The sequence below is a fragment of the Natator depressus genome, chromosome 17 (genome assembly GCF_965152275.1).
Source record: "Natator depressus isolate rNatDep1 chromosome 17, rNatDep2.hap1, whole genome shotgun sequence".
NCBI lineage: Eukaryota > Metazoa > Chordata > Testudines > Cheloniidae > Natator > Natator depressus.
Window position 1 is genome coordinate 22,788,606 of NC_134250.1, and position 25,829 is coordinate 22,814,434.

At 43.4% G+C, this 25,829-nt stretch overlaps 2 protein-coding genes across 2 annotated transcripts in view; both read left to right on the forward strand.

Annotated features, from left to right (window-relative positions):
- Positions 1–11,046, forward strand: part of LOC142000578 (myeloperoxidase-like) — a 78,280-nt gene extending 67,234 nt beyond the window's left edge. Inside the window, exon 12 of the mRNA XM_074974959.1 lies at positions 10,931–11,046. The gene's annotated coding sequence lies outside the window, so the exon portion shown is untranslated. The remainder of the gene's footprint in view (positions 1–10,930) is intronic.
- Positions 11,047–14,188: 3,142 nt separating this feature from the next.
- LOC142000616 (myeloperoxidase-like) overlaps positions 14,189–25,829 on the forward strand; it is a 71,196-nt gene continuing 59,555 nt past the window's right edge. Inside the window, exons 1-3 of the mRNA XM_074975027.1 lie at positions 14,189–14,307; positions 16,972–17,037; positions 22,227–22,320. Of these exons, the coding sequence (XP_074831128.1) occupies positions 14,301–14,307; positions 16,972–17,037; positions 22,227–22,320 (167 nt within the window). The 5' untranslated portion in view covers positions 14,189–14,300. The remainder of the gene's footprint in view (positions 14,308–16,971; positions 17,038–22,226; positions 22,321–25,829) is intronic.

Here is a 25,829-nt window from a genome sequence, read left to right on the forward strand (position 1 = left end):
GGCCAAAGGGCTCTGAGTTGCAGTCCAGCTCCTTCAGAGTGCCACCCTGCACTGAGCAGGGATCCTCCCTTTTAGGGACCCACCCATCTCCGGGCTTGACATGTCTCACAGGTACAGCAACAACTCCGTAACCCTCTAAAAAGTTGTTCTGAATTGACCAAAATGTTTCAGTTGACTCAAAATTAATTTTTCTATTTTCTGATTTTGGGGTGTTTTTCACTCCTTTTAATGCTTTTCATTTTTGTGTTGGATAGCTGTCATCCAATTTTTTTATAGCTGTTTTGGGGTTCTTGCATGATCTCCATGTAGGTTTTCTGATTTTTTCCTTCCAGTGTGTATGAACATGTGATAATTTCTTGTCTGAGGTGGCCCCTTCTGAATGAGTGAGGAGCAGGAGATGGCTCTTTTTTTTTTAGAAAAGACAGAGCGGGACCTGATAACAATCTTCAAATGTGTTTAAGGGTGTTATAAAGAGAATGGTGATCAATTGTTCACCATATCCACTGAAGATAGGACAAGAATTAATGGGCCTAATCTGCAGCAATGGAAATTTAAGATAGATATTAAGAAAAAAGTTCTAACTACAAGGATAATTAAGTTCTGGAATAAGCTTCCAAGGGAGATTTGGAATCCCTTTCAGTGGAGGTTTTTTAAGAACGGGTTAGACAGACACTTGTCAGGGATGGTCTAAACATATTTTGTCCTGCCTCAGCACAGGGGGCTGGACTAGATGACTTCTCCATGTCCCTTCCAGCCGTGTATTTCTATGTTTCTATGTTGTATGCATCTAGTTTACCAATGCAGTCCAGTTTGCTCTGTAACAGTGACTTGTCTTCATCATTATTTATCACCTGACCAATCTCTGTGTCATTGCAGAACTTTACTAGCAATGACCTTATACTTTCTTCCACATCACTGATAAAAGATTTAATACCTTCAGGCCTAGTACTGAGCCCTGTGGGACCCAACTAGAAATGCATGCACTCATTAATGATTCTTTATTAAAACTATGTTTTGGGATCTATCAGTTAGCCAGCGTTTAAGTCACTGAATATGTGCCATATAGACTTTGTGTAGTGCTAGTTTTTATTCAGAATGTCATGTGGTTCTACTGAAAATGCCTTACAGAGACCAAGTATATTATAGCAACACAGTTATCTCTATCAACCAGATGTTGATAATTGTTGATGAGGACAAGAATTTCTTTTTCCCTGGAGGCACAATCAGAATTTGCTGTGCTAACTCATCTGATTTGATATTCAATGGGTCAGAGAGGATTACCTGTTGCTAGGTTAGACAAAAACCTGTTTGTGGGGCTGGAGCTTTAAGAGAGACTCTTCTGCTGTAGGTGATGTGCACAGGCCACAAGCATCATAGTGATGTCCTTCAGATTCCATGGGTAACACAAAGAACTCACATTCATTTTCCTGAAGAACATGCCTTTGTTCCTAGTCACTGAGAACCCGTCTTCAAGTACCTTCCATACTACACAGTACGCCATCCAGGTATCACTGGATTCCTGGCACACCGTGCAGGATTCTGCCCAGGGATATGTAGCAGGAGCAGGTGAAATGGCAAATGGTGTGAATGAAAGCAGTAGCAGGGACCTTTGGGTGTGTCTGTTATTCCGTACTGCTGCACCAACATCTTGCACCAGTACCGGTAGCTGATGCATGTGCCAAGTGTCTCAGTCAAATGCTGTCCACAGCCAGCGAGGGAAAACATCCCTCTGTGTGTTGGATACACCTACCTACTTTGTCTTGTCAGTCATCTAGACCAGACGTTTCAGCACAGCTGGAGCCAGAATTGTCCTAGTGCTTCCTGGTATCTCAGCTGTGAATTCATGGCAGTCTGTAAGAATCAGCTTTACCTCATCAAAGCTGGCCTGCCTTGTCTGTCCCTTGGAGCATTAGCAGCTTTTGCTACATTTCCTGCAATAACTCAGGCAGGAGGAACGGTTTCCCTTCGGGTTGGTTCTAACATCACAGCGGCTGCTCTTAAACACACTGTAGCCCAGTTCCTTTAGGAGGCAAGAATGAAAAGACAGCAGAACCTTGTCCTTCTGCCTCTGGGGTAATTCAGATGGACTCAACCCCCACCCCCCGCCCCCATACTCCTCCAAGTCCCAATCATTCCAAGAGCTACTGCTTGTTCCACACCCTCTGGTTCCTTCCTCGCAGGTGTGAACAAGAGGGGCTAGAATGTGGCCAACTAGACAAACTTACCAGAGACATCAACTATCTCTTGCCTTTTGTGCCCTTCCTGTGGAAAAGATGGGACAGTGACTGTGCTGCTCACTGTTTGGGCACATGTTTGACGTTACCTTGCAATTCAGTGGAGTTCTTGTGCTGCTTCTGATCCCATTGAAACGTCTGCCTTCACAATTCACTGGACTATCAAATACCTCTCTGTAAGCAGGCACAGCTAGGCCCTCCTCATCCCTACGCAGCAGTGGTGTGTCACCTAATGTGTTCAGGGCTAAGGTTGCAACCAACTTCCATAAAGCCCTATTCCATCCCTACATTTGTACATTATTAATTACTATATTATTGTATCTAACTATTTCGTTATGTCTGGTTTGGGGTTCAGTCTTGCTGTCATTGATTTCAGTGGGAGCAGGAGAAGGCTGAGCATGTGTGTGTGAGAGTGTCTGTAGGTTTTCAAAAAGGAGTTAAGAAGGATTTTTAATATATCTATCAAATTGGGGGCAGTACCTTATCATCATACCTATATTTAAGAAAGGGCAAAAAAATGATCCAGGCAACTACAGACCCATTCATCTGAACTCACTAGAATGCAAGGCTTTAAAACAAATTTTGAAGAAAAGAATGATTAAAGACATGGAGGTAAATGAAAAATGCAACATGGATTTACCAAAGGCAGATCATGCCAGACTAACCAGATACCTTTCTTTGATAAAACAACTGATTTCTTAGACAAGGGAAATTCAGCAGATCTAATCTATCTGAACTTCAATGAGGCATCTGACATAGTAGCACATGTGAGTAGTTAAGTTGGAGAATATGGAGATTAATACAAGAACTAAAAGGTGGATAATGAACTGTGCAACTTGAGACCATTACTCCTCGTTCTGTCATCTCCTACCACTGAGAACAGTCTAGAGCCATCCTCTTTGGAACCCCCTTTCAGGTAGTTGAAAGCAGCTATCAAATCCCCCCTCATTCTTCTCTTCCACAGACTAAACAATCCCAGTTCCCTCAGCCTCTCCTCATAAGTCATGTGTTCCAGACCCCTAATCATTTTTGTTCCCCTCCGTTGGACTCTTTCCAATTCTTCCACATCCTTCTTGTAGTGTGGGGCCCAAAACTGGACACAGTACTCCAGATGAGGCCTCACCAATGTCAAATAGAGGGGAACGATCACGTTCCCTCAGTCTGCTGGCAATGCCCCTACGTATACATCCCAAAATGCCATTGGCCTTCTTGGCAACAAGGGCACACTGTTGACTCATATCCAGCTTCTCGTCCACTGTAAACCCTAGGTCCTTTTCTGCGGAACTGCTGCCAAGCCATTCGGTCCCTAGTCTGTAGCGGTGCATGGGATTCTTCCGTCCTAAGTGCAGGACTCTGCACTTGTCCTTGCTGAACCTCATCAGATTTCTTTTGGCCCAATCCTCTAATTTGTCTAGGGCCCTCTGTATCCTATCCCTACCCTCCAGCATATCTACCTCTCCTCCCAGTTTAGTGTCATCTGCAAACTTGCTGAGGGTGCAATCCACACCATCCTCCAGATCATTAATGAAGATATTGAACAAAACCAGCCCGAGGACCAACCCTTGGGGCACTCCACTTGATACCGGCTGCCAACTAGAGATGGAGCCATTGATCACTACCCGTTGAGCCCGACAATCTAGCCAACTGTCTATCCACCTTATAGTCCATTCATCCAGCCCATACTTCTTTAACTTGCTGGCAAGAATACTGTGGGAGACCGTGTCAAAAGCTTTGCTAAAGTCAAGGAACAACACGTCCACCGCTTTCCCCTCATCCACAGAGCCAGTTATCTCGTCATAGAAAGCAATTAGATTAGTCAGGCATGACTTGCCCTTGGTGAATCCATGCTGTCTGTTCCTGATGACTTTTCTCTCCTCTAAGTGCTTCAGAATTGATTCCTTGAGGACCTGCTCCATGATTTTTCCAGGGACTGAGGTGAGGCTGACTGGCCTGTAGTTCCCAGGATCCTCCTTCTTCCCTTTTTTAAAGATGGGCACTACATTAGCCTTTTTCCAGTTGTCGGGACTTCCCCGGATTGCCATGAGTTTTCAAAGATAATGGCCAATGGCTCTGCAATCACATCCGCCAACTCCTTTAGCACTCTTGGATACAGCGCATCTGGCCCCATGGACTTGTGCTTGTCCAGCTTTTCTAAATAGTCCCGAACCACTTCTTTCTCCACAGAGGGCTGGTCATCTCCTCCTCCTGGTCACCTCCACCGCTGTCCTATCTCTTAGCCCAGGTGATTGTAAAACCAATGTTATATTAATCCAGACATTAATGAGGCTACACTGGTCTGTAATACCCCAGGTCACTTGTAGAGTATTTTTTAAATATAGAGATAACATTTGCTACCTTTCTACCCTCCTGTATAGTAGAGGTTTTCAATTCAAGATTTAATAATTTTTTAACAGCTCAACCACTTCACTCTTAAACCTCCTTGGGATTTATTTCTTTTTAAATTATTAGTTTATTCAATGCTCTCTTCTGACACCTCAATTTCTAATGGCCCCCCATTTTTATATTTATAATATAAAGAAGAGAGCGGGTCAGCGATGGGTATTTCCCTAACATCCTCTGAGGTGACGACTGATGCAAAGAAAGCATTTAGGCCCAGATCCTAAAAAGTATTAAGGTGTGTAGCGCCTTTGATTTCAATGGGAGTTAGGTGCTGCAGCTAAACACCTTTGAGTAGCTGCACTTTATCTTCTTAAGAAGTCCTTATGGTTCTTAATTGCTCCCTTTAGCCCCTGGTGATCCACAGATTGATTGAAGCGCCAGTTTCTGATATAGGAATAGTCTACACTAGAAGCACTACAGCAGTTCAGATGCACTGATGCAGCTGCGCTGCTGTAGAGTGTCTGGTGAAGACGCTGTATGTCAACAGCATAATAAAACCACCTCCTCTAGAGGCGGAAGCTCTCTCGCCCACATAATGCTGTCCACACTGGCACTTAGGGCGATATAACTTATGTCGCTCGGGGGGGTGACATATTCACACCCCTGAGTGACATAAGTTATACTGATGTATGTGTACAAGGCCTTGGTAAAATAATCTCTTGTGGGTTGGTTGCTAGGTTTTAGCTATCTGCTCTTCTGAATCCAGCTTACAATTCCCATGAATTGCTGTTTATTGGCTTCACTGAGGTTAGATCTCCAAATTTCACGCAATTTTTGTTTGGCTCAGATAACCTTTTGAACCAAGCTTGTTTATTCACTGGTTTTCTTTTGCCTTCCTCATTTCTTTTCTGTTTGCATGAGACTTTTTTATTGTGTCTGTAAAATGTAAGGCTCTTACTTCCTTTACTTTTTGACCTTAGGCCTTTTCTGAGCAGCTTCCTCATTTTATTCAACTATCCCTTTGCAAAGTTTAGTGAAATTGGGAGAGTTTTTGGATACTGAACCTATTTGTTGAACTGCAGTTCTGGTCACTATTACCGAATGGCTCATCTACTGTTTAGTATTTAACTCTTGAATTGTCTCTATCAATCTGCAGTTGGGTTTCCAGGATAAGCCTGATAACCCTTGAAAATCCCCAAAGGAATATTGGTTTCAGAATTGGTAGGTTAAATATGGAGCTGAGCGTGGCCCCAAATGGGGCAGAGGTGCAGTTAATCCTCCAAATGTGAGATATATGGGTGCAGCACGCATGGGATCTAAGGACAGTAGTGAATTTCCAGTAAGTGCCAATAATAGTGAAAGCAAGTATTGTAGAAGTAAAAAGCAAAGAGAAACAGTCTCAATGTTTTGGGGAAAAAGAATAGTGAAAAGAGAAAGACAGGAAAGATAAGATATAAGCTGCTTGGAATACAGAGAGAGAGAGTGTTGTTGTGGCTGTGTTGATCCTAGGACAATCAAAGATATTAATTCACTCGACTTGTCTCTCATAACTGGAGAGCTACCCCTTTGTCAGAATTTGACCAAGACATAGCTGGATAACCTGCTATACTCTAAGGACCAGAAAAGAAATGATTGTCTCGGACTGTAAGGGATACCCAGAGTGGAGAGAGCTCCTTAGAGGGAAGCAGGGAAGAACTGGACAGAGGCAACAACCAGCCTTCACTCAAACCAAATATACTTCTTCAGCCCCAGTTGTGAAAAAGCCAACAGGTAGAGAAGGAGAAGCTGCAGCTGGAGAAAGACAAACTGCTTGGAAGCCCAGTCACTTGCAGACCAGGAGAAGCAACATTGTAGAGAAGGGGATCAATATTATATCCCAATATGATATTATATATTATTATCTGTCAATATTATATCACAATAGCATCATTCTATTTACAACAAGCTAGAGAATACATGAAACAGGGTCATAGGTCAACAACTTGTATTAAAAATGCCAGTGTTTATGCACTATTGAGGAACTGTAAGTATTTCCATGGTGCAGGGGGACCATAGTCCTCTAGGAACTACCTGCCTAGTTGGGGGTAGTTAGGCATATTCACTCAGGTTGTAACAACTCCAGAGAGAGAGGCTCACACATACTGGTTCAGACTGGATTCTCCAGGGACCAACACACAAAACTAGGAATTTTGGTTAAAAAGCCTGAGTTAAAACTGACTCAGGGCCTTCTTTCTAATCCAGAAAAGAGACAGGCCCTCTGGGCCAGACCAATGGTTCATTGAGCCCAGTATCCTGTCTTCCGATAGTGGCCAATGCCGCGTGCTTCAGAAGGAATGAAGAGAACGGGTAATCATCAAGTGATCCATCTCATGTCGCCCATTCCCAATTTCTCCTCATGATAATGACACCAGGTGAAATCAAAAAACCTGGGAATTCACATCCTTGTAATGCATTAGGCTGGATACCACATGTTAATTTTGATCACCTTAGCAAGGAGATGCAGGAGGCTATGTAATCCATGCTACAAGATGAGTCAAGGACTTTTGCCTAGGATGTCGTGACATAGGCCAGGTTGAGAATTCAAAAATGCACATAAAGCTCCATGACTCCCAACAGTACAGAAGGGTTATCTAGCAGTCTGCTATTCCCTCTACCAGGAGGTAAAAGACTATTTGCAGGGCCTACTAACTATGGATGGATCATTAGGTCGAGCTTTCCCTACTCTTCACCTGTTTTCTGTGTGTGGAAGAAGGATGGCAATTTATGGCTCTTTATTGATGACCAAGAGCTGAATCAAAAGACAGTGCCAGATTGTCAACCCCGTCCTCATACATAGGATGTTAGATGGTTTGGGTGGGAATTCATGGTTCTCAGTTCCAGATCAGGGGAAGGCCTACCATCAAGGGTTCATAAGCAATGAGAGTTGAGGAGAACATCAAGCTGGAGCAGGAGGAAACTCTGCTCATAGTTGGGACCCTCCTTCCAGATGATGTCATGGTATCCTCTCACACTGAGGCTACCCATCCAAGGCAGGGGACCCCATTATTAGGAAGAGTTAGGTAGTAGTAATGTGGGATTTAGTTATTAGAACTATAGATAGTCGGATTTGTAATGACTAGGAGAACCGCCCGGTGAATTGCCTACCGGTGCAAAGGTTGTGGACCTCTTCAGACATCTAGACAGACTTATGAGCTGTGCTGGGGAGGACCCAGTAGTAGTGATATCTGTAGGTACCAATGACATAGAGAATATTTATATTCTTTATATGAGCTGGAAGTAAACGTAAAATCATCACTGATAAAGTTTGCAAATGACACAAAAATTGGGGGAATGGCAAACAATGAAGAGGGACAGGTCATGGATTCAGTGATCTGGGTCACTTGGTAAGCTGGGCACAAGCAAAGAATATGTGTTTCAATATGGTTAAATGCAAATGTATACATGTAGGAATAAAGAATGATGGCCATAGTTACAGGATGGGGGACACTGTCCTGGTCACTACTTCCCAGTGAAAGAGAAAGTGAAAGAGATTTGGGAGTCCTGGTGAATAATCAGCTAAACATGAGTTCCCAATGTGATACTGTTGTCAAAGGTATAATGTGATCCTGAGACGCAGGTACAGGGGAATCTTGAATAGGAAAGGATATTTTACCTCTGTATCTGACACTGGTGGAATAGTGCGTCCAGTTCTGATGCCCACAATTCATGAAGGGTGTTGATAAATTGGAGAGAATTCACAGAAGAGCCATGAGAATGATTGAAGGACTGAAAAACCTGCCGTATAGTGACAGACTCAAGAAGCTCAGTCTATTTAGCTTAACAAAGAGAACATTAATGGGTGACTTGATCAATCTGTTCGTGGGGAACAGAAATTTGATAATGGGCTCTTAACTGGCAGAGAGAGGTATAAAAAGATCCAATGGCTAGAAGTTGAAGCTAGACAAAATCAGACTGGAAATAAGGCATACAGTTTTAACTGTGAGAGTCATTAGACATTGAAGCAAGTTACCAAGGATCATTGTGAATTCTCCATCAGTGGCAATTTTTAAATCAAGATTTAATGTTTTTCTAAAAGATCTGCTATAGGAACTATTTTGGGGATGTTTTCTGTCCTGTGTTATATGGGAGAAATGCCTAGATTATCACAATGGTCCCTTCTGGCCTTGGAATCTATGAATATATTAATCCTCTAATTTTTCATCAGTTGAATCCTTTCTCAACGTTTCCATTATTTTGTCTGGGACTGATGTTAGGCTAACTGGCCTATAGTTATCCTGATCATCCAACTTGGTTTGTTTTAAACATTCGCACAATATTAGCACTCCTCCAGAGTTCTGGAATTTCCCTGCAATTATTCCCCACCACAATTATTTGCAGGTACATCAAAGGGCATTTATCCATTTAAATACCTGATTATGCCCAGCTAAAGCCAAGGTGAAATTATGGCCCAGAGATTCTCAGTTTTTCTCTTAGATATGTCTCACATATGTTGTCAGTTGGTTTGCGTATGTGTCTTTCTGAGTGCTGTCCACAGCTCTGGGCAACAATTTGTCTATTTGCCTTTTTAAATGTTCCCTAATGAGTTGGTTATGGTAGTTACTAACTTCCATAACCAGTACAAATAATTTCTTTATCAATTTCTTTTCCCTTGCCTTTATATTGTTTGCTGTGATTAATTTGTTAATTTTTACTTTATATTTGGTTAAACAGGTTAGCAATGTCGTGCACATTGTAAATGCTGTCCTATTTCTTATTCACATCAGGGACAGTGACAGTGACACTGATTCTTACCAGTGATGACAGTTGGCTTGTGTGTGGGTGTGTTCTCTGCATGTGCTGTCCCCAGTTGTGGACAGAGAGCTGATTCGGCAGACTGTGATAGCACTACCCAGTTTGGTTAAGTGCTGGAGGCTGGAATGCTGTTGCCTCGGTAACTCTGTTTAGGCTACTCATTACTTTTGTCCTTGGAGCGTCAGTGTTTTAATGGATAGTGCAGAATGTTAGTTCAGCAGACACCGGTGTTACTCATAAGGAAGACCACAGGCATGGTTCGGTGGTGAAGGCACTCAGCCAGATTTACTGTCAAGGAAGCACAGTACTGGCTCCCTGGATCAATGTCTGCAGTTACCCTAACACAGGTATGCTCGTTACAATGGACACAGCTCAGTCAGCGGTGGGACTTTCTTCTGCCCCCTAGGCTGGACAAAGGGTTAAGGTGAAGCACCCCAGCATTTATAGGCTGAAACAAACAACTGGAATCCACAAATTGTATACCACATTACATATTTGATGACAACTATTTGTTATCATAGGATCGTAGATTCTCAAGGTTGGAAGGGACCTCAGGAGGTCATCTAGTCTAACCCCCTGCTCAAAGCAGGACCAATCCCCAATTTTTGCCCCAGACCCCTAAATGGCCCCCTCAAGAATTGAACTCACAACCCTGGGTTTAGCAGGCCAATGCTCAAACCAGTGCGCTATCCCTCCCCCAAAGTAAAAACTCAGTCTCCTTCGAGCCAGAAATTAGCCAATGACCTAAGGATTCCCGCAGGCAGCTCCTCAACAGTCCTCTGCTCTACCAGCTGAGCTGTCGAAGGGATGTTATCTCCCCTTGTTCCTGATATTTTGGACAAAACATCCCTATTCATTATTTTGTTAAAGCATCTTATCTTGTACTAGATTGGGATGTATTTGTCCAAGCTGATACCTAGTAGACTAGCAACAACTTTGCCAAGTTCATGTAGTGGACCGTGTACTTGTAAGCATCTGCTTTAATACATGGCCTGACTCTGATTCACAGTCTCTGGCTCAGGCCGCAGATCTTGTACCAGGCCCAGTGCTCCAGGATCTTGCTCTCGCTCGCTATTACAAGATATTTCTACTTTTCCCACACATATTGAAAGAATATTGATTGAGACAATGAAAAATGAGCAGCAAACAGCGGAAAGGCTAACAGAGGGAGTTTGACTGAGATCTGTCTGAGAGGAGGTACACTAAGTGCAGCATTGGGGGGCGGTGTTGGTGAGTATCTGAGTTTCTGTTGTGGGGACAGTTTGTCAGTTTGACCGTGTGCTTGATTGAAAAGTGTGAATTGGGAGTGCTTTGTTCCAGGTGGGCCTTAAGTGGGCCTGACTATTATAAAAAGGCAGCCAGCTGCAAACCAGCTGAGCGGCGAACAGAGGGAGTTTGACTGGGAGTTTGCCTGGGCAGAACCCACTGAGGCTTTCATCTTACAGGCTTCTCTGAGTAGTTACTGCAACAACTGAGGAAGCTCTTAGAAGGAAGGTAATATGGATGGTGCGCGATCAGCTGTTGTGACCTGCACAGGATGTGCCATGTTTCTCTTTCTTCCACAGGACAAAAGTGACGTTGTCTGTACAAAGTGCAAGCTCGTCTCCATATTGGAAGAGAAGGTTCAAGGTCTGGAGCAACAGGTATCGACCCTGCGTTGCGTAAGAGAAACTGAAGAGTTCCTGGACAGACGTCAGGATATGCTTCTACAGGCAACATTCTGAAGATTCAGAGCAGGCTGCACCGCGGGGACAGAAGGTCGGTGAAGAAATTTGGCAGCGTGTGACCCCAAGAAGAAGAAAGGGGAGCGTCCATGTACCAGCAACGCAGATACAGGTGAGCAACCATTTTCACGTTCTCTCCACAGGTACTAATGCAGAGAGTGGACTAGGTGATACATCTGAGGGAAGGGAACAGAAGGAGACTCCGCCGATTGGAAGGCATGGGATGCACTGTCCTAGGGTTGGGGGTTTCAAGACCACCGCTCCCAAGAGACGGAGGCGGGTGGTGGTGGTCGGGGACTCGCTCCTCAGGGGGACTGAGTCATCTATCTGCCGCCCCAACTGGGAAAACCGAGAAGTCTGCTGCTTGTCAGGAGCTAGGATTCAGGATGTGACGGAGTGTCTGCCGAGACTCATCAAGTCCTCGGATCGCTACCCGTTCCTGCTTCTCCACGTGGGCACCAATGATACTGCCAAGAATGACCTTGAGTGGATCACTGCGGACTACGTGGCTCTGGGAAGAAGGATAAAGGAGTTTGAGGTGCAAGTGGTGTTCTCATCCATCCTCCCCGTGGAAGGAAAAGGCCTGGGTAGAGACCGTCGAATCATGGAAGTCAACGAATGGCTACGCAGGTGGTGTCGGAGAGAAGGCTTTGGATTCTTTGACCATGGGATGGTGTTCCAAGGAGGAGGAGTGCTAGGCAGAGACGGGCTCCACCTAACGAAGAGAGGGAAGAGCATCTTCGCAAGCAGGCTGGCTAACCTAGTGAGGAGGGCTTTAAACTAGGTTCACCGGGGGAAGGAGACCAAAGTCATGAGGTAAGTGGGGAAGTGGGATACCGGGAGGAAGCACGAGCAGGAGCGTGTGAGAGGGGAGGGCTCCTGCCTCATACTGAGAAAGCAGGACAATCAGCGAGTTATCTCAAGTGCCTATACACAAATGCAAGAAGCCTGGGAAACAAGCAGGGAGAACCGGAAGTCCTGGCACAGTCAAGGAATTATGATGTGATTGGAATAACAGAGACTTGGTGGGATAACTCACATGACTGGAGTACTGTCATGGATGGATATAAACTGTTCAGGAAGGACAGGCAGGGCAGAAAAGGTGGGGGAGTTGCATTGTATGTAAGAAAGCCATATGACCGTCAGAGCTCCGGTATGAAACTGCAGAAAAACCTGAGAGTCTCTGGATTAAGTATAGAAGTGTGAGCAACAAGTGTGATGTTGTGGTGGGAGTCTGCTATAGACCACCGGACCAGGGGGATGAGGTGGACGAGGCTTTCTTCCGGCAACTCACAGAAGTTACTAGATCGCAGGCCCTGGTTCTCATGGGAGACTTCAATCGCCCTGATATCTGCTGGGAGAAAAATACAGCGGTGCACAGACAATCCAGTAACTTTTTGGAAAGTGTAGGGGACAATTTCCTGGTGCAAGTGCTGCAGGAACCAACTAAGGGCAGAGCTCTTCTTGACCTGCTGCTCACAAACCGGGAAGAATTAGTAGGGGAAGCAAAAGTGGAGGGGAATATGGGAGGCAGTGGGAGGAAGTGACCATGAGATGGTCGAGTTCAGGATCCTGACACAAGGAAGAAAGGAAAGCAGCAGAATACGGACCCTGAACTTCAGAAAAGCAGACTTTGACTCCCTCAGGGAACTGATGGGCAGGATCCCCTGGGAGAATAACATGAGGGGGAAAGGAGTCCAGGAGAGATGGCTGTATTTTAAAGAATCCTTATTGAGGTTACAGGGACAAACCATCCCGATGTGTAGAAAGAATAGTAAATATGGCAGGCGACCAGCTTGGCTTAACAGTGAAATCCTTGCTGATCTTAAACACAAAAAAGAAGCTTACAAGGAGTGGAAGATTGGACAAATGACCAGGGAAGAGTGAAAAAATATTGCTCAAGCATGCAGGAGTGAAATCAGGAAGGCCCAATCACACTTGGAGTTCCAGCTAGCAAGGGATGTTAAGAGTAACAAGAAAGGTTTCTTCAGGTATGTTAGCAACAAGAAGAAGGTCAAGGAAAGTGTGGGCCCCTTACTGAAAGGGGAGGCAACCCCGTGACAGATGATGTGAAAAAAGCTGAAGTTCTCAATGCTTTTTTTGCCTCTGTCTTCACGAACAAGGTCAGCTCCCGGACTACTGCACTGAGCAGCACAGTATGGAGAGGAGGTGACCAGTATGGGGAGGAAAAGGACCTAGGGGTTACAGTGGACGAGAAGCTGGATATGAGTCAACAGTGTGCCCTTGTAGCCAAGAAGGCTAACGGCATTTTGGGCTGTATAAGTAGGGGCATTGCCAGCAGATCGAGGGACGTAATCATTCCCCTCTAGTCGGCATTGGTGATGCCTCATCTGGAGTACTGTGTCCAGTTTTGGGCCCCACTCTACAAGAAGGATGTGGAAAAATTGGAAAGAGTCCAGCGAAGGTCAACAACAATGATTAGGGGACTGGAACACATGACTTATGAAGAGAGGCTGAGGGAACTGGGATTGTTTAGTCTACAGAAGAGAAGAATGAGGGGGGATTTGATAGCTGCTTTCAACTACCTGAAAGGGGATTCCAAAGAGGATGGCGCTAGACTGTTCTCAGTGGTAGCAGATGACAGAACAAGGAGCAATGGTGTCAAGTTGCAGTGGGGGAGGTTTAGGTTGGATATTAGGAAACTATTTCACTAGGAGGGTGGTGAAGCACTGGAATGGGTTACCTAGGAGGGTGGTGGAATCTCCTTTCTAAGAGGTTTTTAAGGCCTTGAGAAAGTCCTGGCTGGGATGATTTAGTTGGGGATTGATCCTGATTTGAGGAGGGGGTTGGACTAGATGACCTCCTGAGGTCCCTTCCAACCCTGATATTCTATGATTCTATGAAAAATGCAAACCTAAGTCCACAATCACCTGGAATAGTGAAGATCACAAAATTAACTGATAATGAACTCTTTCACCATTCAGTTCCCTAGAAGTTAAGGAACTGCAATGTAAAATATAGCCCTCTTCCCCTGTTCTATGGATGAATCACAAAGTAAACGATCTGTTGCCTGGAAAGAATGAAGTAGTGTGTATTTCTCAACTTCATCTAGGGAAGAAGCAGTAAATATTTCCACTTGGCTCAGCCTAACCCCAAAGCCCAGATGAAACTCTGTGAGTGCCCGCCCTGAGATCAGTGCAGCTGCTATAAAAGACCAAGTCACTGAGCTACCCTCACCAGCTGAGCAGAGATGGCAGGTGAGCTGCTGTTACTCTTTATTCTCTTTTTTATGACTTTGACATTTGTAATAAAATAGGCAGTGTTTTTCTGAGGGAGGGCATGAAAAGCCATGTGTGGTAAGGAAGAGTCAGAAATGGGCAGGAGTGGGGCTGTAGGAGCCCTGGCCCTCCTTCGTTCCCTTTGGGTGAGAGAAATTGATAAAGAAATAGGAAGAAAAGGAGTTCCTTCTCCCACCCCTTCCCCTGCTCCCACCCCATCCCTTTCAGGAGGAAACATTGGGATACTTTACAGTAATTGACTGTGGGGAATAGAAAACACAGTTGTTCAGAGAAAAGTGCAAGAATCTTTCCATTATAGAAATGAGGGCTAACCTGCCTCTCCCAACCCCCAGCATTATGGATCCTCATAATTTCTCTTACTTAGTGATTGACTTAAACCTTGAAACAGGAGGTTCAATAACTCTTCTAAAATGTATGTTAGCGCTAACTAACTGTGGATGTTCCTTTATCCATACAAATCTTCAGCCCCTTTTTCAATCTCACTAATTATCTCAGTGACATCCTGTAGCAGTGAGTTCCCCAGTTTAATTACACACTGTGTGAAAAACCATTTCTTTTTATGACAGTTTGGAATTTTCCACTTTTAAATTTCCTCAAATGGCCCCTTTTTTCTTGTAGTGTGAGAAAGGCAGAATAGAAGCTCCTGATCTCCCTTCTCTAGGCAGCTCTTTATTATATATGGAACTAATAGTGCCACCTACATTTAAGTTTGCCCCAAAAGTCCCATTTTAAGACCCAGTTTTCGTGACTTACAACCTTGCCAAACTTTAACTTTTTGGCTGAAATTTTCCTTGATGAGTGTTTGTCAGTTTCAGAAAAATGGTTTAGCCATTTCTCAGAATGAGATTAGGGAAAAATAAAAGTTTAGCCCCATTAAAAAAATTTCTTACAATAGTTTAATTGAGAAGTTCTAGCACCTCCATGCTTTAATGCTATGTTCTCTGAAAAAATGGGTCCTACGTATCACAAAATTGGGCACCGAAAATTAGTGGATTCTTTTGATTTAACTTCTCTGTGCTTCAGTTCTCCATCTGTAAAATGGGGATAATAACACCCCCTCAGATCCCAGGGTGTTGAGAAAATAGATCAGTTAATTGTGAAGTGCTGAGAAACTATAGCAATAAGCAGCATACAACATCTCACGAGGAAATTAATAATTGTGTTTTCAGAGCAGGTTTTGAATAGGGTGCAGTAAATAAGGCCTGGGGCCACACACTGGACAGTGAGAGTTGGACAAAATATTGAGTAAATGTTCTTTCAGTGAACACAGTCTGTCCTGTGCAAGGAATAAGGCAGGGGTCCTGTAGACAAAAATAAACTTTATCTCAATGCATATGCAGAAGAGGACCCAAGGTTGTACGGGCAAACTTTACTCTGGTATTTCCTAACTTTTGAACAGTTGACTTCACTGAACAGTGATCTTTTAATGTAGCTTGTGTCTGGAATTGTAAATATTTTTATCATCTCCCCTATTATTTATTTCATCCTTGTCTTCCCCCTTCCAGTCAGGCTTGTCCCTTCCTATAATCTTTATGGTCTCTTAAACACCTTCATGTATGTCCTCCCCCAATTTACCTCCACTCATGCCAACTTGTCCTCCACCCAGCTCAGCATCCTTAGTCAACTCTCCTTGACCCTCTCCAACCCAGTGCCTTCTGCTGAAAATCCCCTCCAAGCTCAACCCCCTGATTGAGAACTTCTCCTACCTAACCTCCCCAAGTTCAGAACCCTCCCTCCTGTCCTGACCTGACTCCAGGCTGACGAGGCCCCTTCCCACCTGACCCCCAGACACATGCTCCCCATAACCACCTCAGGCTCAGAACCCTTCCCCTGCTCAGAACTCCTCCCACCTGGCCCCCAGCTCTAAAAACTCCCTTCCTACCAAACGTCCCATCCTCAGAGCACTAAACTCTTGCCCCTCCATTTGACCTCCAAGCTCCCAAGTCAGAAATCCTCCTCCCAGGTCAGAAGCTCTGGCTTGACAACCTCAAGCAATCAAAAATCATGAGACAGGCTCCAAAAATGAGAGTTTTTCCTCAAAAAATGTAGGTTTTATTTGTTTTCTGGTTTCTGAGCATTTATAGAGCACTCTCGATTTTCAGGCTTTTCTGTCATAGAAGGGACCACCCAATCGAGTCTGACCTCCTGTACCCCACGGGCCAGTAATCGCCACCCAGTTACCCCTGTATTGAGCCCAGGAAATTGGCTTGGACTAAAGTATTGCAGCCCTCAGGAGGCTAAACTATTGTGAGCCACAGGCAGAGGACAGGAGGGACAAGGTGCACCAGTGCTTGAGGCTCCTGCAGTGGCAGGGAACTGGTTTAGTGAAATATGCCCAGATGATCTTAGCAAGCCCCCATCCTGCAGAAGAAGGGGAAAAAAACAAAACCAAAAGTTATTGCCAATCTCCTCTGGGGGAAAAATCCTTTACCCCACCAATCTTAGTCTCACCTGCAAACTTTATCAGCAGCAAATCCATGTTTCCTTCCAGAACACTGATACAAATATTCAGTAAACAGAGCTGTGGAAGTTGATCTCTTTCAGTGTGCGGATGACATCTGTGGGCCCTTTACCTCCTGTAATTATTGCTAGTAACCCAGGTGTATTTGTGTTTCTCTCCAGGGATCACCCTCTTCGGATTCTTGGTGACCCTGAGCCTGAGCCAGGCATCTGGATCTTCCATAAATGGTACTGTCCCCTTTCTTCTGCTGCTGGTGTTCTGCATTAGGGGTATAATGCTTTGTGGTGGGATCCAAAGGGAAACTCATTGTGGGCCCCCACCCAGACTATAGGGGTTTGCAGTGTTCCCTCTCCCACCCAAAACAAAACCTATGCCTGGGAAGTATATACTCACCGTGAATATCCAAGGACTTCAGAGGACCTGATCGTTATCCCCTTTCTAGAGATGGGGAAACTGAGGCACAGAGAGGGTAGATGCCTGCCTCCAGGACAGAAAGAGTCACATACAGGAGAGCCAAGAACAGAACCCAGGTCTTCTAATGCAAAGTCTGCTAGTTTCTGAGTCCAGGACCATGCTGACTCACCAGTGTCCTTTTTAGTAAAACAAAATGGATTGGCAGTATAATCAAAAGAGGCCCCGCTTTTGCACCCACCCCCCAACCCTCAGGTTTTTCTTTTGGCATTCGTTTGGGAAAGTTTTGGCAAAAACAAGGCAGCTCATTTTTGACAATAAATAAAATCTCTGATTCCAGACTTATTCTCTTGCAAAAATTCAGTTCTCAACTCATGGAGGCACTAGAGCTCTTCAAGGAAATGGCTGGAAAAAAGTTGGCAACGCTGCCTATTGTTCCGTCATAGAAACAGCTGAACTGTTTTGCTTCAACTTGCCAAAAATATTCTGCCTGAGGCAGAAAGGACTCCTGGAAAGTTCCAGCCCCTGAAAGATTAAAGATTGGCCAAGTGATAACAACGGAAAACAGGGTGTTATAATGGGAAGTCCTGGGCAATTTCAATAAGGGTCACCACCAATGTACTCTATAATTAGACCTCAGCTGTAAATATTTATGTGCGTAAGTGTTTATGCACTGAAAAAATTCATGGACTCCTGCTAGGATTAAAAGCTCTAAAGCTTTTTTTCTAAAGGATTAAAAGCTCTAAAGAACTGGTTATGACTAAAAATCACACAGTAGACTTCTGGGGCATGTACAGACTCTGCATACAGTTTTGATTCAAATTACTTCAGCATCTAAAATATAATATAATATAATATAATATAATATAATATAATATAATATAATATAATATAATATAATATAATATATATATAATATAATATTATATAATATATTATACTTAATGCTTAATAGCGAAGGGAAATAAGGATAAAGGAAATTAGGATAAAAAACAAAGGGAAGGGAAATAAGGAAGGGAAATAAGGATAAAAAACTTTCACAGTGATACTAAATACAGAAAAGGGGATTTCAATACAATAAGGAAGCTCTTCGGAAAACCCTAACGCCAAGAGCAAAGAAAGCAACACCCTTAGATTTGGCTATCTAAGAAAACAGTAGTTGTCTTATGCAATCTGCTGAGCAAAAAGGGAACCAGGAAGAGAAAAGTAAATGGCAAAGTTCAAGTCTTCAAGAGGTTATCTGAGCCAGAGAGAAAGTCTTTGGGATTTGGAAATCCAGCCCCAGACCTGCCAACTAACAAGAACATACTCTACAGCAGTCAATATGTAAGAGGGAAATGAGGAGGGCTAGGATGGATTTTGTAAAGTAAATAGATGAAGGTATAAACACAACAAGAAATTCTCTAGAAGAAGCAGGAAGTCCACTAAAGAATCAGTGGGTCCGCGGACTTACCAGGGGTTAAATAGAGCAGTAAAAATTGGGAAGGACATTGCTGAAAAACTAAATTATTTCTTTAATCAGCCTTGTATATTCGTAGATTCCAAGGCCAGAAGGGACCAGTGTGATCATCTAGTCTGACCTCTTGTGTTACAGAGGCCACAAAATTTCCCCAAAATAATTCCTAGAGTATATTTTTAGAAAAACATCAGCTCTTGCTTCAGAATTGTCAGTGATGGAGAATCCAGTGACCCTTGCTAAATTGTTCCAGCGGTTAATTACTCTAACTGTAAAGAATTTATGCCTTATATCCAGTCTGAATTTGTCTAGCTTCAGCTTCCAGGAATTGGATGATGTTACACCTTTCTCTGCTAGATTGAAGAGCCTGTTATTTATTATTTGTTCCCCGTGTAGATAATTTCAGATGTAATCAAGTCACCTCTTAACCTTCTATTTGTTAAATTAAATAGATTGAACTTCTTGAGCCTCTCCTTATAAGACAGATTTTCTCATCCCTTTGTCATTCTCATGACTCTTCTTTGACCTCTTCAATTTATCAACATTCTTCTTGAATTGTGGACCCCAGGACTGGACACAATATTGCAGCAGCAATCGGACATAGTTGACAAATTTATATGCAGATGACACAAAGTTATTTAGGTTTCAGAGTAACAGCCGTGTTAGTCTGTATTCGCAAAAAGAAAAGGAGGACTTGTGGCACCTTAGAGACTAACCAATTTATTTGAGCATAAGCTTTCGTGAGCTACAGCTCACTTCATCGGATGCATACTGTGGAAAGTATCGAAGATCTTTTTATACACACAAAGCATGAAAAAATGGGTATTTACCACTACAAAAGGTTTTCTCTCCCCCCACCCCACTCTTCTGCTGGTAATAGCTTTTCTAAAGTGATCTCTCTCCTTACAATGTGTATGATAATCAAGTTGGGCCATTTCCAGCACAAATCCAGGGTTTAACAAGAACGTCTGAGGGGCGCGGGGGGGGGGTAGGAAAAAACAAGGGGAAATAGGTTACCTTGCATAATGACTTAGCCGCTCCCAGTCTCTATTCAAGCCTAAGTTAATTGTATCCAATTTGCAAATGAATTCCAATTCAGCAGTCTCTCACTGGAGTCTGGATTTGAAGTTTTTTTGTTGTAATATCGCAACTTTCATATTATTCAGGTTAGTCAAGTCCTGGAAGATTGAGATACTTCAGACAAATCTATCCAAGCTAAGTGAATGGGCAACAGAATGGCAGATGAAATTCAGTGTTAAACAATGAATAATACTCATACACTGTACAAGGCTCTAAATTAATGGTATCACTTCAGACAATGACCTGGGCTTCATTATAAACAGCTGAATAAAACCCTTTGCCCAATATACAGCTGTGGTCAGAAAAGCAGACAGGATGTTATGATACATAAGGAATGGGATGAAGAAGGATAAGGAAAACATGGCTGTTATATAACTCAGTTCCCTCATCTGGAATACTGTGTTTAGTGTTGTCCATCCCATCTCAAAAAAGAACAATGTATAATTACAGGGCCTTCGGAGAAGGGTAATGAGAATGATTAGGGAACAGCAACACTCTCTTATGGAGAGAGACTCAAAAGACCGGGATTGTTTATGCTAGAGAGGGGACATGAAAAAATTACACAAAACAACATTCTAGATGAGTTTCATAGGGAGCTGTGAGGTGTTGGCTCCAGGCAGTCAGGCCTGGTGGTGGGAGTGGAGGTTAAAGCCAGGTGGTCAGAGTCTGTAGACAAGCCAAACTGTCCCATAGCTGGAGTAAGAGCTGGAGCAAAGTCAGAGAAGGGCATGGGCAAGGCTGGAGCAGGAGCCAGCACTGGATTAGAAGCAGGCTGGGAATCTAGAGTCTCTTACGTGGCAAGGCAGCAGGAGGGTCACTGCACTACGAGTTGCACAGACTAACTTGCAGCTCTGATGGGGTTGGGGAAATACCTGAGTGTGGGGGTCGTCTGTCCCTGGCTCTGCTCAGGGATAGGCTGAGGGATAGGCTGCTGCCCCATGCCTAAGGGCTGAGTCACCGCAGCCTCTGTTGGAAGGGTTTGGCTGTTGGGTCTACACTCCTTCTGAGCAATCCTAGCCTAAGCACAGACCAAAACTGATCTAGAAACACCATGTATCCTGAATCTGCAGAGGGTCTGAGTTCTGTAACTGTTCTTAGTTTCTAAGCACTATCGTACTGATTGTGTCAGCTGGAAATGAATGCAGACCAGGATCCTCCACTTGGGTGTGCCTGGGGAGAGAAATGGATGCATGGAGCAATGGAAATTTTAGTGCTTAAGATTTGTATGCAACATTTGCAGGAGGCCACTCAGAAATTTTTTTTTGCACAGCCATCCTAGCGCAGAAAGTTTTCCCTACATAAAATCTCTAGACTATAAACTTGTCCCTTGACAAATCCCTGTTTCGGAGTAAACTCATCATATAGAAAGTCTAGAGACTTAAAATATAGAAAGTTTACTGATTAAACACACCCATATCTAAAGATATCCTTGCCAAAAATATGCACATTTGAAATTTTAAATTCCATGATTTTAATGTCAGCCACTGAAGGATAAAAGGACTGAGAAGTTACACCTGCATTGATGAAAGATGTAGGCTTGCAGCTGGACCCACCCAGCTTTATCTGCAGTGATCGGGGTAAGAAAATCGAATCACAGTTATTACACAAGGTTTGCTGACAACTCTCGGTAACCAGTGTGAGGACCAGTGCTGCCCACCCTATGATTAATAAGGGAGTGGAGAGAGTGAAAGCAAGTATTACAAGAGAATGGCAGGTTCCCAACCCAAGGGGCTGGAGCAGGCATCTGGGAGCCACCAGCTGGATGACTTACTTTTTAGGTTGAATTCTGAACCTGAAATGAGGGTGAATAGCTTCCCCTTAAAAGCTCAGAAACCAGAAGGCCAATAACCTTCTTCCCCTCTCCCAGCATAAAAACCTTCAACTTCTCATGTGTTTTAAGCCGACATCATGTGTTATTACATGACTTATGCTTTTTGAACCCTTGGGGTTGTCAGTACTGATAGGGCCTCAGCTTGTAGCAGGGATTGAGTCTGAGGAGAACTGGGCTGAGTCTTGGATGGCTGTGGCCTCAGATTGCTGGCCATAGGTTTTGTTGTGGGAGCAGAGAAAATTGAGAACACAGATGCAGACACGATCAGCTTCAGCTGAGAGCTGAAGAATGGCTGGCTATCCAAAAGTTTCTACCTATTAAGTTCCTTCCTGGAATACATCCTGGTCCTCTTGAGGAACTGGAGAACCAAGAGCTCTATGATTCATGGAGTATAAGGCCAGAAAGGACCTTTAGATCATTTAGTGTGATCTCACCTATATGAACAGGCCATTCAGTTTCACCCAGGTACCCCTCAGTTTAACTTTGCTTCATGTCTCCCTTCCTTTATGTCTAAAGGTTAATCCAGCAAATTCACTGCATGAAGGAGAAGAAATGTGCTCCTTTCACTTTGGGTCTGTGCAGTGAGCTGGTGGGAAGGAGTTGTCCTCATGTCCTGCTCTTTCCTCTCTTTGGACTAGATATCTTGGAGACACTGCCAGATCCATTCTTTTTGAGCAGCACTGATGAAGCCAAGGAGCTGGTGGATGCTGCATACAAGTACGAACGGGACAGGTCAGTTCACCTTATGTTATCCATACTAGGGGTACAATTTTACAAAAAACATGGGAACATACCATTATTTGGGAAGTTTCTTTTGTACAAATATGTATTTATTATGGCAACATCATAGTTCAGGGTTCTGAAATTTTCCTAGCATGTGTCACACCACATGCACTAATCTCTTCCCTCCACAATGGCATGGAACACCTCCTCTCCCCTTTGTGATCACACGGTACTGCTATGGAAACTTCAATTGCTTATGATGCAAAGTGATATTAGGACAGTACACATATTTTAGCTTTTTAACATAGCTCAGCTGGTGGAAGTAAGGAGAGCCAGCACCACATGACCAGTCAGCTCTGCGAGGAAGACCAGCAGCCAGGGATCATCATTGTTCATCACTGTCACTACAGTGATTCTGTAGGGAAGGGTTTACCTGTTTATAGTCTCAATATCAACTCTGTTGAACCATTCTGGAAAATACCAGCCCCTCCCTCTATGGGAAATATGGCATGTTTGGGCTGTAGCAGGGGAGAATTTTGGAGAAAAGCTTGAGGTTATTAGACAAAGCACTTCTCAGCGATCGTATTGGACTGTCCAGACTTAGGTGTAATTCTCTTTTGGCAACTCTACCTTTTTTTGGTGAATACGTATTTTAAAATGTTTTCGGGTTAAGACCTTCCTTAAATTAAATCAAGAAACAATAAAGACACAAGCTTCTGGAGTTTTTTCTGTGAAGACATCCTGAAAGACTATGAATAGTCATTGGGCTGGGGAAAAAGAACCATGACTCTGTAAAAGCCTGGAGAGCACTCATCTGGGAGACCCAAGACCAAGTGCAGACAAAAGGGGGTATTCAACTGGCCATAGTGTAGCTGAGTGCCGTAGCCACAGGGCTAATGGTTGAAAGGGAGGCTTCCTCCTTCTGCTCTCCTACGCAGCCATTTTGTGAGGCTTATCCTGCGTTGCTTTTGCTAAAATGCCTTAAATCAAGATGAAAAATTTCAAGTCGGGTCAAAATAAAACAATTTGTTTCAACATTTCAGAAACATATTATTTTTATCAACATTATTTGATAAATTCAACAAAAATTCACAAATAGATTTTCATTGGCTAAAACTGCATTTGTGGTGACTAAATTAACATTTTTTCCCATTGATTATACATTGACTGTGCTATTTATCACACGATGGTATGAACTCTAATGCCTAATAATGACCATTTGAATATCAATCTGGTTATTCCAATATTATTAATTTTTGAAGAAATATCCAGCTGATATATTTATCTGCTCTGGCTGGACATTCCATTCATTTGCAAGGGTGGAATAAGGTGGATAGTGCTGCACATTTAAACAGGTGTTGGTTTAGTGATGTAAGCATCATGTCCAAACAGAAAGATAATTTGCAGAATAGAGTTCCTCCTGGATCTTCCTTGCTCCTGGTCACACAGACTGCATTACTTGCTATTGTTGCTTTAGTCCGCCTCTGGCTGGCAATGAGACTCTTCATCCCTTCCCACTGTGATACTTGCTACTACCATCACCAGATTAGACTATTGTAGCTTCCTCTACCTGGACTTGAAGGTGAAAGTGTCATAGAAACTCCAACTTCTACAACACTTAGTTACCTGCCTTTCGTACTATTTCATGTATGTCCAGTCCCAGCCAGCAGCAGGATGTTAACCCAGGGCATTTTGAAACAAAAAAACTTAGACTTCTTAAAAAGTGAATTAGACTTTGACAGCCCCAGATGATCTCTATGAAATGTGTCTCCTTATTTCCGCCTGCTAGGCTATGCTCCTGTCTTTCGGTCATGGATCTCGCCATGGCTTTCCAGGCCGTTATCACCTCTGGAATGGAGCACTGAAATACACTCCACATACAACTATTGCCAAAGACCGCTCTAAAACTCCAGCAGATACAGAATTCAGCTGCCCATTTACTCAGTGGTGTTTCCCTAGGGGCACACACGACATCTGTGCTTCTGAGTCTGCACTAACTCCCCATTCATTTCCAGGAGAAATTCAGCAAGTACACTTTGACTTGATAAGCTCTAGTGATATGTGATAAAAAACCTGTGGCACCAAGACTCAGAGCCTGGGTCAGCTGACTCGGGATCATGGGGCACAGGCAGTGGGGCCAAAAATAGCAGTGTAAATGTTGGGGCTCAGGCTGGAGCCCGGCCTCTGAGACCCTCCCCTCTCACAGGATCTCAGAGCCCCAGCCTAATCATCTACACTATTTTTAACCGCACAGACCGAGCCCTGTGAGACTGAGTCAGCTGACCCCGGCCAGCTGCGGCCATGCCACGGGTCTTCAATTGCAGTGTAGATGTACTTTATGGTTCCTCATTACCTGAAAAGCAGTCTTTCTACTTCTTGTCCTGGATCCACAGGAGGAGGTTAAAATAACAAAAGGCAAGGGTAAAAAGAGAGAAGAGATGAGCAATCAGCTAGTACAAATTTGAGATGTTGAGAACGAAATTGATCAAGGAAACAAAGGACATAAAGAGAAGAAATTCTTGAATTGCCTACACACTGATGTCAGGGCCCTAGGTAACAAACAAGAGGAATTGGAATTGCTTGTTTATGAGCATAAATTAGAACTAGTTGATATTGCTGAAACCTGGTGGGATGACTGCATGATTAGAATATTCAGATCAGTGGTTATAACCTTTACAGGAAGAATCGAGTGGGCAAAAGGGGTGGGGGGTTGGCACTCTGTCAAAAATGGCATTGCCTCTTTCTGAATCGCTGATAACTCGGAAGAAAATTATCTTGAATGCTTATGGATCAATGTCCTAACGGATACATAACAAGAAGGAGTAGCACTTAGTGTCTGCTACAGATCACCAAACCACCCAAGGGAACAGGATGATTGGTTTCTTACACACCCATCTAAAATGTGTAGGAAAAAAGTTGTGTGATCTATTTGAGTGATATATACTGGAGGCCTCATGCTTCCAGTACTAAAACATCCTTGGAATTGCTAAACATGATTGGTGACAATTTCCTAACTCAAAAAGTGTTACAGCCAACATGAGGAAATTCTTTCTTAGACCTTGTCCTAACAAATAAAGGGGAATGGCTCACACAACTGAAAATTAGTGGTAGTTTAGGTACAAGTAATCATGACTAGATCACAGTTATAATGCGCAAGCAGAATAAAGTCCAGACCAGTAACACATATATGTGGTGTTTTAAAAGGGCCACTTTCACAAAGCTGAAAACAATTATGAGCCACATCAGCTGGGAGGAAGAATTTATTTAGAAAATTGTGAATGATAATTGAGAATAATTTAAGAACACATTAACAGGTGCCCTGAAAGCCAAAATTTCACAATTAAGGAAGAAGGCTGTCCTGGGTGAAAAACCAACCTTGTTTAGAGGAGAATTTAAGGCAGCTATAGAAAATTCAAAATATATAACAGAAGAAAAGGGAAGTTGATAATAATGAATAAATCAGAAGTTTGGAATTGTAGGAAATTGATAAGGAAAACCAAGGGACACAAGGAGAAATC